The sequence below is a fragment of the Typopeltis vanoorti genome, chromosome 20 (genome assembly GCF_054136105.1).
Source record: "Typopeltis vanoorti isolate ZY-2024b chromosome 20, IOZ_Tvanoo_1.0, whole genome shotgun sequence".
Taxonomy (NCBI): domain Eukaryota; kingdom Metazoa; phylum Arthropoda; class Arachnida; order Uropygi; family Thelyphonidae; genus Typopeltis; species Typopeltis vanoorti.
In genome coordinates this window covers 109252342-109264561 of record NC_143568.1, presented here as the reverse complement: position 1 = coordinate 109264561, position 12220 = coordinate 109252342, and the positions used below count along the sequence as shown (strand labels likewise).

The 12220-nt window shown below is 35.3% G+C and overlaps 1 protein-coding gene across 1 annotated transcript in view; it reads right to left on the bottom strand.

Annotated features, from left to right (window-relative positions):
* Window positions 1–12220, bottom strand: part of hob (bridge-like lipid transfer protein family member hobbit) — an 844941-nt gene that overhangs the window by 782173 nt on the left and 50548 nt on the right. The window contains exons 3-4 of the mRNA XM_090409957.1: window positions 6130–6179; window positions 599–749 (exon numbers count right to left, since the gene is read on the bottom strand). Coding sequence (XP_090266083.1) covers window positions 599–749; window positions 6130–6179 — 201 coding nt within the window. The remainder of the gene's footprint in view (window positions 1–598; window positions 750–6129; window positions 6180–12220) is intronic.

Below are 12220 nucleotides of genomic sequence, written 5' to 3'. Positions count from 1 at the left end.
CTCTGTGACGGAGATGAAATATTGGAAGTATTAAAATTGTTTTTAATCCTTTCTCAGTGCTGATAATATTCCATTAAACCTCCAACATGATCTCATGGCTTGGTGTGGCTTCACTGCATCCGTCATTGTTGGTCCCTTTTTCTTTGAATGGCAATGTGCAACAAGAGGCTGGAAGACATGCTCAGTGCTACTTGTGCAGTGCTACTTGCAACTGCTATCCAAAATGTTCTTCACATAGTCACTTTCATGCATGATGAGGTGCCACCTCATATTGCATCTCCTGTGAAGCAGTTTCTCATCAGCACATATGGTCAAGAACAACTCAGCCATAATTGCAACTCCGCATGGCCCCCTCAGTCTCTGAACTTGACAGCAGCAGATTTTTGGCTGTTGGGCTATTTAAAGTCCCGGATATCCTGTATATATAAATTGCAATGTCAAAGTTTAGTAAAGAATGCTCTTGTGATTTCAGATTCAAAATTCATCAAGAAAATGGTAAATACACATAAGGTAACATATTTTTATATGCTAATATTCAAATTTTGATATCTTAATGAACAAGTAGTAGCAAGAATATTTTTAAATGTTAACAATTTACCTTCAGCAGTGAAAGTATAGATGTGAGCAGCTTAAATACCATAGGATTTTTTTTCTTATTGGGATGACAAGGTTTCTGAAGTGAAGAAGCTTCTTTCCATTCTGCATCTCCCTGGAGACGAATATCACTTGCACACAATACCATCATGCTTCTATAAAATTGCAGAAGTAATATTATTAATATAACTATTGAACTGAATAAATGATGATAGCATATTATTTGCAGTTTTTCTTATGATTAGGTGTTGGTGCTTATTCAAAAGTGCTTCACAGTATAAACAACACCAAAAGAAAAGAAAAAATTATTGAATTTGCTAATATTTTGCAGGTTTCTAACGAGCATCATCAGAACATAAATTACAATGGTAAGCGCATGGCACTCAACTAGACTAGATATCTAAAGAAATAATTCAAATCATAACAGAAAAAGCACTAGTGTCCTAATAAGATGTTGTCTAGGGACTTGATAACCATAAAGTTACTTTGGAGAATTCAGGATTCTGAGACCAAATACAAACTGACTTCTCCAAATTAACTTTAAGGTTATCCAGCTCTTTGAGGTTGCCCGTTAGGGCACTGGTTCTGTTTCGATTACAATTTGAACTGTTCTACAACTAGATAATTGAATGCTGTGTGCTGCTACTTGTAATGTGCTCTGATGATGCTGGTAGAAAATCAGCAAAATATTAATAAATTATCTATTTTTTCTTCTCTTGGTGTTGTATATACTGTAAAGCACCATTATGAATATTAGCTGTATGTTATCAACATTATCAGTACTCTAAAATGAATTTATAATTTTCAGAATGAGAGCAAAAGGGCAGAGAAGTAGATGATTTTTAAGAGCATTTCGAATTCAGGAGTAAGATGCACAAGCACCTAGGTGATTTTTTTGTCCATTTGACCAAATATTCATGTAGAGTGCTCTAACTGTGCCAAGTAAGAAGATGGGAAGGGCAAAATACAAGGAATAGTCATATGAGTTGCTTTCATCCGTTGAATTCCAATGGATAAAAGAATTTTATCGTAGAATTTTATGCAAGTTATTCTAGGACTATGGCTAGATCAATTTTATTGAAATTCAGTAATTGGGATCATTACAAAAATTTGCACAGATATGTCATTGCTTCCTCTCTCCACCCGCCATCACCAAATGAATAATCTAGTCACAAAAAGGGGCAAAACATGTAAAAAATACATTGTCATATAATTCTGCTATGAATGAATGGAATGGAATAAAATTTGGGATTTAGTTGTAAGAAGTCCCCACCTATAAATTAAAGATACAAAGAAATTATATACTTGGTTTAATCCTTATCCAAGTGTAAGCAAACAAAGTTTGCTGAAGTATTTTCAGGACTGGGGAAACTTGTGGTAAAGGTGGTATGACTTCACATCACTCACCTTAGTATCCCATAATGCAAAGCACATCCCCTTGCGGACATGTATAATGCTATGCATTATGGGAAGGGTCACTATCCAGACTTGTTTTGACCTTTATTGAAGTCTCATCAGTGTGAGCCAGACCCAGAGGTGTTACCAAGATTGAAGTAATGCAGAAGTCACATTTTAATGTATGAGTTGCCAAAAGGTGTCACACATTATTATTAAAATACTCTGGATTAGAGATAGATAGTTGTTGAAAGTTTTTCCACTTGGTTATACTATAAATTAAAGATACCAAGAAATTATATACTTGGTTTAATCCTTTATCCAAGTGTAAGCAAACAAAGTTTGTGCCTGAAGTATTTTCAGGAATGGGCAACTTGTGGGGCAACTGTATAATCTTGGATAAAGGATTAAACCAAGTATATAATTTCTTGGTATCCTTAATTAATAGTATAACCAAGTGAAAAAAACTTTCAAGAATTCTTCAACAATAAAGTCCCCGCCTCTCTGGCTTTCTCTCACCAGGTCAAAAATATATTTGATAAGAATATTTTTTTAAATTTCTTATCAAACAGAATTTACTTTCTCAATTCACATACAAACTTGTTCATTAATGCTTTTGTAAATTATTAAAATAGCAGTATAATTTCCTTTCAAATATATTTCAGACTCAGAAAGTAATGCATCTCTTTTTTCTATAGTATTACAACATAAAAAACAATAAATGACACAAAGATTAACTGACATATATGTCAGTTAATCTTTGTGTACGATAACATATATAATAATATATATCATCGTACAATTACCAGTTACAGTACAAATGCGACAATGAGTAAATGAAACAATTCAAATTGTAACAACAAAAGAACTAAAGTCCTAGGTCTTTTATGTCTGAAAGGTTTTAGGAAATAAGAATGTGTCCATATGCTTGAAGTCTCATTTCAAGCAGATCATTTTATTAGCAAAATTTGAGAAAATAATTCATACCAATATAAACAATTCTACACTTGCTGGGGAGAATGTAATAAAATTTTGAATTTATGATCTTTATTAGTCATTTCATTTCATTTCTGGTTTCGAAAAGATTATCTGTACTGGCAAAATTAGTCTAAACAGAATCATATGTCTGCAGTACAAAAACCAAAAATGGATTAACAAATATTTCATAAATGAGCTGAAACTTTTCACTCACTCACTCTCTCTCACATGTATTTTTACAAACATCGCAACTTGCTAAATCTCTGAATAATTTCAAACTGCATCATATGTAAACAATTAAAACACCTTGCTCACATAATGGTTACACACTACAGTATAGCAATATTACTATTGATCCAAACAAATATTTCATAAATGTGCTGAAACGTTACACACACACAGGCTGATGAAAGATTCTCTTTCCCACAATCCTTTCATAATTACATATTTATTAGCAAAACAACTTGAAATTACTTCCCCTCCCATTACAAAACATTCCTTACTGCAAACCAATCTGAAATGATAATTCCTCCCTGGCATGATGGAATTCAATGAACTCTGGTTTTAGAATCACCATCAGAATTTCTTTAGTTGTTTCAAATGGATGTTTTTAATGGCAAAATTAAGCAAACCAAAATCTAGTCTCCACAATACCCATGCCAAAAATGGCTTTGAGTTCAATTTTTTGCAATAATAAATGATAAGGACTATAAGACTATTCAAGAATACCTTTACAGAACACCTCTTTTAATGATTGTAATGGGTTTTTTTTTCTGTTTGTTTAAATCTCAAGTAAATAGTGCAGTAAACAACAGTGACTATGGTAAAGTGCATGGTAGCAAGGCAACAAAATCAAGCCAGCTAATGAAAGAAAGAAATTACCATTATCACTGAATCTCTGAACAAAGTTCACTACCATAAATGTGTGTGGGAGATTATACTTCTTGATCAATTAATTCAACATCTGTGCACCCAACACCTCCTCTAGCAACACATTCCACTCAGTAATCATCATGTAGAAATCCTGTTCTTATCTTACCACACATAACATTTCCCATAGGTGGACTCTTTTCTGGTACTCCCCCCCTATACTTTGGAAAATCCTTCAGCATACATTTGGCCAGTTATTGTCATTTACATATACCTCTTTCCTACCTATATATCAAACTGTAGAAATAATATCTTCCTCTCTATTATCAAATCCTACAAGCTACTTCACCTATAATAGGTTGGATTGTTTTGAATTAGATGTAATACACTAACAGGTTGATATGGATGCCTGATAATCTCTCTACATAATAAGCCAAATATGAAGGATTGTACCCAATACAGTTCATGAGAAGTCTGATCAAATATATAAAGAGAAGATAGGTGGAAGAACTTATACTGTTTACTATTGGACAATGAAGATCAGATTGATATATTTTTAGCACACCATATAATTCAGGAATGATAAGATGTTGTGATGTAGGCTACTGTTTTAAGATCCTCTGAGATGCTGTGCTTGAAATGAGATCATTATACTTAATATGCAAAGATCAAGTGAATCTGGTTCTGTTTCTAAATAAGTAGAAAAAACCAACAGTACAGATGAAATTTTGGCATACAGTCAATGCTCTTTAAGATAACTGTAGCACTGTCAGCTTTGAGGATGATTTTGCCTTATGACAAAATTTTAAGGGTTTAGTTTTCTGATGCAGTAATACTGCTTCTTCGGAGAAGTGCATGCAATGAAGAGAACACAGTAATTATTCTAGCATTTAGTATTCAGTGGCTCTTTCCATGCTAGCCATGATATCTACTTTTGGAAGGTGGAGAGCAGTAATTGCAAATCTAAAACCTTTATTAAAATGAAAGTTATTATATAATTAAGTTTTTATAACTGAATAATTATTATTACTATCATCAGACCTCTATGGAGTAATGACTTGAATGCATTCACTGTCTCTCACACTCATCGCACATTCAGGCAATGCATTCTAATCACCTACTACTCTCCATGCAAGCTCAAAACCTCCTTATAAAAGGTTATCCCTAAATTAATGTAATTTTTAGCATTAAGTTTTGAAAGGATATAAAAGATAAATCACTTGCTAATTTAATCAAGCATACATATTCTCCATGTGAAACAATAATGCTCTTCCAATGATGTGAAAGCTTCATAATGCCATTTCTATAGGATTCAGGAGATTTGGAGGCAAAGAAGTCACATAGGCTCAATTTCAGTGCCTCTAACGTATCGTACTGTTTTTCATTAATGAAATGTTGCAAACTTCAGAATAAGTGGTAATCTGAAGGCACAATATCAGGATAATATGGAGGATGTGGAAGCTTTTCCCAGCCGAGTATCTCAATCTTGGTACAGATGAGGGTATGCATTATCACGGTGAAAAACAACACCATTTTGATTGACTTGACAAAACCACTTTTCGTTCAGTTTTTCATTCAACTGATTCAGTTGTTCACAGTATACTTTAGCTATGATTGTTTGCTTTTGTGGCAAGAGTTCAAAGTGTATGATACCGGCCATATCCCACCAAACGCTTAAAAAAACTGTCTGAGGATGAAGGTCTTCTTTTGGCTGAGGTTTAGCCTGTTCCCCCCGGAATGAACCCACTACCTTCAGTGCTTAACATTCTTCTAAAGTATCCACTTTTCATCACTGCTGACTACACAACTCAAAAACGGAGACTGAACCTCTCAACAATGAAGAGCAGTGCAGATATTGACGTGCTCTCTTTAACTGCTGTTTGTCAGCTTGTGAAGAACCCACTTGCCAAGCTTAGACATTATTCCAAGTTCTTGCAAATGGCAATGCATGGTCAATGATGATGAATTAAGATCTTTTGCTAAATCTTCAACGTTGCAGTGGCATTTCTTGCAATAGTGGATTCCAGCATATCATTATCGATAGACAGGGTGCCCAGAGCAAGGGAAGTCTTTCAAGCTAAAGTCCCCTTGTCAAAATTTTTGGAACCATCGCTGGCACTTTTACACATTCAAAACATTATCGTCATACACTTCTTGCACATTTTTTTATATAGTTACAGAAAGACATAAGATTAGCATAAACATATTCAATAAACATTAATATTAAAATACTTTATTTTGGATTCTAACAATTATATTATAAATACAAAACAATATAAATACAAAACCTACCTGTAATAAGAATTAACAAGACTGCTGCTGAGCCAGAGACTTTCAATTTCCTGTAAATCAAATAAACTGCAGTTAACCTCCTGCAAAAAGTCGTCAAACTCCATGGAAATGCATGTACAGGTAACCTTCATTTTACATGGGGGATGTATTCCAAGAAATTCATCTAAAGCAAATTCCGACGTTAAATAGAGGGTAGCATTTTTTTTGTTTGTTTGTTTTCATGTCTTTTTGACTGCTTTTATTGATTGTTTTTTTACATATTAATACAGTATACAAAATATCTTGAAACAAATCATTTTTATTCAAAATACAGTAAAATAATATGAAAATTATTTTAAGTACACATAAATATAAACTTTAATTGCATTAATTGCATACATACTCATTTTTCAAAATGACTTGGAATAAATATCATCATATTAGCATGATTCTTATCTTTAAAGACTATTCTTATTGTTGACTCACTTAATAATCTGTACCATGGTATCAGTTATTGGATGGGAAGGATATCGAAAGTGCATGGGAAGTATTTAAAAAAGACTTAAATGATGCAATACAGAATGTGTCCCTAAAGTTCAAAGAATAAATAGAATAGAAGTCAAATGGATGTGTCATCTAATTAAGCAAGAGATTCATAAGAAAAAGATTATGTGGTAGAAATATCATGTGCATAAGGATGACATCAATATGATAATTATAAGCAGCATGACAGAAGCCTTACAAGCATTGTACAGAAAACTAGGTCTGAGTATGAAAGAAACTGACTCTGCAAGTTAAAGACAACTCAAAAGAATTCTATTGTTATGCTGCAAGTAAAAGAAAGAATGACTCTACTGAATGCAGAATGCATATGTAAATGACTGATGCAGAATTCAACTAATGAACAGCCATTCTGCTAAAAGCTATGACCCTGGTATATGCAACACTGAACTCACCACTACCTCTGGAACATAAGTGAATTGTACTTCCTCCTCAACTGAATGATAAGGAAGTACAAGATCTGTTGCACAAACTGAATAAGAATTCTGCAATAGGAACTGATGGAATATCAGCACAAATGCTAAAGGAGTGTCCAGCTGAATTGACTATTACTTTGACCAGACTATATAATTTGAGTCTTAGGACAGGGAAGATCTGGCAGGAATGAAAAGAATATATGGTAATTCCATTGCACAAGGGTGGTGCAAAGACCAATGTATCCAGCTATCAACTAATCAGCATCTCAGGAGTGGTGGTGAAGATTTTAGAAAAGTTGGTTAGGGCTTGCATCTAGAAATGGGTAGACAGTGAATCTCCACTTCGCAATGAACAGCATTGTTTACTAAAGGAAGGTAATATTTTAGCAACATGCTCACATTCTATAATAATGTTACAACTGAGTTAGACAAGGGGATTGGATACACCATGATACTTTTGGATTTTGCTAAGGCTTTTGACAGAATACAGCATGGAAGACACTGGAGAATATGGGATTGGATTATAAACTATTGGCATGGATAAGAGGATGACTGACACTAACAGATATCAAAAAGTGGTATATGGGAGATATGAATCTGCAAGAGTCAAGGTAACCAGTGGTGTGACTCAAGGATCAGTCTTTGGTCCATTGTTATTCAATATGTACATTAATGAAATTGGGAAGGATCTGACATGTGACATACAGCTATTTGCTGATGATGCAAAGATAGGTGGGGTAATCAGGAGTGTTGCTGATATGCAGTATTTGCAAAATGATTTGAATAGGCTGGAATTGTGGGCATGTGAAAATGACTGTCATTTCAATGTTAATAAATGTAAGATTATGCAATGTCATGTAAGGTCACTTTGGTGTGATTAGATATCCAACAGCATATTATACTGATGGGATTATGCTTGAAGAAACTGATGAGGCTAGGAATCTTGGAGTTTTAGTAGACAGGAAGTTGAAGTTCAAGGGTCATATAGGAAAAATTGTAAATAAAACTCAGAGAATAATGGCAATGCTGAAATGAATCTTGACATGTAAAGATAAGGAAGCCATTTTGCCTCTTTACAAGGCCTTGATAAGACGTCACTTGGACTATTGCATGCAAGTAAGGTCTCCTGGTATCGATAGGGATTCTGATATATAGTGGAGTGTCAAAAATGATATCAGGATTGTGGAATACATTATGAAGACAGATTGAAAATTTGTAGGCTGCAGACACTAGTAAACAAGAGAAAGAGGGGTGATATGATTGAGACTTACAAACTTCTGAAAGAGTTATACAGAATTTCAGTACATGGAATTTTTCATTTTATGAAAGGTAAATAAAGAACATGAGGTCATCCATGGAAGTTGAGAATGAATGCTGTCAAGAAAAGGGTTAGGGCAAGATTTTTCTCTCATAGAGGCATGAGTGGAATGAATTGCCTTTGGATGATGTGTGTGTGTGTGTGTGTGTGTGTGTGTGTGTGTGTGTGTGTGTGTGTGTGTGTGTGTGTGTGTGTGTGTGTGTGTGTGTGTGTGTGTGTGTGTGTGTGTGTGTGTGTGTGTGTGTGTGTGTGAGTAGCATGAATCAATTCAAGAACAGGTATAACAGTTGGTGTGAATAGTATGGCTTCCCTTGATGAGTTCCTGACTGCCTTGAGGTCTCTCTTAATAATAATAATAATAATAATAATAACAATTTAAATTCAAGTGCAATGAACACAATCTTAAGACCGGACCAGAGCTTTTGAATGATTTTAACTTTGTATTCAAGTTAATAAGAGAATGCCTCTTTTCATGTGCCATCATATCCTTATTATTGTAACTTTCCTTCACCATGCCTCATAAGGATACAAATAAAACCTATAATAAAGCATGTAGGCGTGAAAACAACAGCACCAGAAGTGTATCAAACAGAAGTTTACATACCTCTGTTTTTAAAGCTGGCTTTCAAAATTTTAAACTACAGCAGTATAAATTGGAGAGAGAAAGATGCATGTAGCAATAGGGGAATGGAATTTCTAGAATTCTTCAGGGAAAAATGTCTTAGGCAACATGAAACAGAGGGAACAAGAGGTTCAAGAGTTCTGGATTTGGTTATAGCATCAGAAGAGTTGATAATAACTGAGATGACATCTCTCTCACCAGTTGGAGAGAGTAAATATATGGTTTTGACTTGGAAAATGAATAGACATGCAGGAGTATCAAAGAGACGGGAACTCATGAGGAATTATAAAGCAGGTGATTATAACAGTCTTAGACGTCAACTTCAGGAAGTTTCATGGAGGGAGGAATTGGAAGGGCGGGATATCATTAGTGCGTGGGAAATTGTGAAAGAATATTTGTTAGCAGCAATGGTGAGTTGTATACCATGAGTGAAGAAGAGGACACAATTTGGAGTAAAGTGGATGACAAACAATATTAAACAGGAATTGCATGAACACTTTATTGGAGTCCTTTCTTTTAGGCTTGCACGGTGATCCGAATGCATTTTTGGAAATTATGGAGACAACTACCGTGTTTGAATAAAAACTTTAGTTTACTATTACTAAAATTTTACAATTCGACTTTCGACCTTTATGTCAAGGTCATCTTCTGGAGCGTACAAATATACACAGGAAACAAGCTATACTACAATCATACTGGTTCGTTAAAGACACTGACTAACCGCTACCACAATTGTTGGCCTGACCTCTGGTGGAAAAAAAAAAAAAAAAAATTATACATCAACGCTAAAGTCCTATTATTTGTGTTGTCTACTATATACATATATTAACATTATATTAACATCATTCCAGCCAGTTGGAGTGGAATGGTTTCTAATAATAGCAGATTGGCTAGAGTCCTGACTTGTGTTGAATCTTTCAAATTAGGTTGGCTGAATGTGTGCCATCCAGATCCTTGGAATTTTCATACCATCTTTATTGTTGATATTTGGGTGGTTTATCAGGATTTCGCAGGATTCTTTAAATTTTCTTCCGTACCATGTTTTTGTGCGGTGTAAGGAGCAGGTGCTTTTCCAGTTGATTTGGTGTAAGGTGTTGAGTGCATGGTCTGAGAGGCCTGCTTCACCATAATGGTTATATTTAATGTGTCTAATGTGTTCTTTTTTGCGTATAGGGATTGTCCGTCCTGTTTCACCAATGTACGGTAAGTTACAGGTGCAGCGGATGCAATAGACTCCAGGATGTGCTAATGGGAGGAGAGGGTCCTTAGAGGAGCTGAATATGGTTTTAAGTTTAGTGGGTGGTTTAGAGGTGGCATTAAGGTTATAATGTTGTAGGATTCTGTTGATTTTTTCTGATAACCCTTTAATGTATGGGATGGCTATGGTTTTACTGTAGTCTAGATTCGTTTTTGTTGTGGTTTTATAGAGTATTTTATTGACAGTATTTTTGTTATAGCCATTGTTTATGAATGTGTCACTAATGATTTTTAGTTCTTGTTTCAGGGCCTGCTGGTTAGAGCAAATAGTTGTGGCTCTGTTTTTAAGGGTGTTTATGACTCCATATTTTTGTGCTGGGTGGTGATATGAATTCGCATGTATGTATTGGCCTGTGTGTGTCGGTTTTCGGTAGACCGTGAAGGATAGGTTGCCTGAAGGAAGACGTGTAACTAGTGTGTCTAGGAACGGGAGCGAATTTTGGTTTTCGATTTCGATGGTAAATTGTATGCGTTCGTGTTGTTTGTTTAGGTGGCTGAGGAATGTGTTTAGCGTTTGTCGACCGTGCGGCCAGATCGCGAACACGTAGGGCCGCACGGTCGACAAACGCTAAACACATTCCTCAGCCACCTAAACAAACAACACGAACGCATACAATTTACCATCGAAATCGAAAACCAAAATTCGCTCCCGTTCCTAGACACACTAGTTACACGTCTTCCTTCAGGCAACCTATCCTTCACGGTCTACCGAAAACCGACACACACAGGCCAATACATACATGCGAATTCATATTACCACCCAGCACAAAAATATGGAGTCATAAACACCCTTAAAAACAGAGCCACAACTATTTGCTCTAACCAGCAGGCCCTGAAACAAGCACTAAAAATCATTAGTGACACATTCATAAACAATGGCTATAACAAAAATACTGTCAATAAAATACTCTATAAAACCACAACAAAAACGAATCTAGACTACAGTAAAACCATAGCCATCCCATACATTAAAGGGTTATCAGAAAAAATCAACAGAATCCTACAACATTATAACCTTAATGCCACCTTTAAACCACCCACTAAACTTAAAACCATATTCAGCTCCTCTAAGGACCCTCTCCTCCCATTAGCATCCTGGAGTCTATTGCATCCGCTGCACCTGTAACTTACCGTACATTGGTGAAACAGGACGGACAATCCCTATACGCAAAAAAGAACACATTAGACACATTAAATATAACCATTATGGTGAAGCAGGCCTCTCAGACCATGCACTCAACACCTTACACCAAATCAACTGGAAAAGCACCTGCTCCTTACACCGCACAAAAACATGGTACGGAAGAAAATTTAAAGAATCCTGCGAAATCCTGATAAACCACCCAAATATCAACAATAAAGATGGTATGAAAATTCCAAGGATCTGGATGGCACACATTCAGCCAACCTAATTTGAAAGATTCAACACAAGTCAGGACTCTAGCCAATCTGCTATTATTAGAAACCATTCCACTCCAACTGGCTGGAATGATGTTAATATAATGTTAATATATGTATATAGTAGACAACACAAATAATAGGACTTTAGCGTTGATGTATAATTTTTTTTTTTTTTTTTCCACCAGAGGTCAGGCCAACAATTGTGGTAGCGGTTAGTCAGTGTCTTTAACGAACCAGTATGATTGTAGTATAGCTTGTTTCCTGTGTATATTTGTACGCTCCAGAAGATGACCTTGACATAAAGGTCGAAACGTCGAATTGTAAAATTTTAGTAATAGTAAACTAAAGTTTTTATTCAAACACGGTAGTTGTCTCCATAATTTCCAAAAATGCACTTTATTGGAGTATTTCATCCTGGAGGAGTCAGTTTTAATGCTAAAGGGATAGGGCAGGTTCGAGGTTTAGAGGTACAGGAGGAAAGTATGTTTCAAATACTGAGTACTCTGGATGTCAGTAAAGCTGTGAGACTGGATGGTA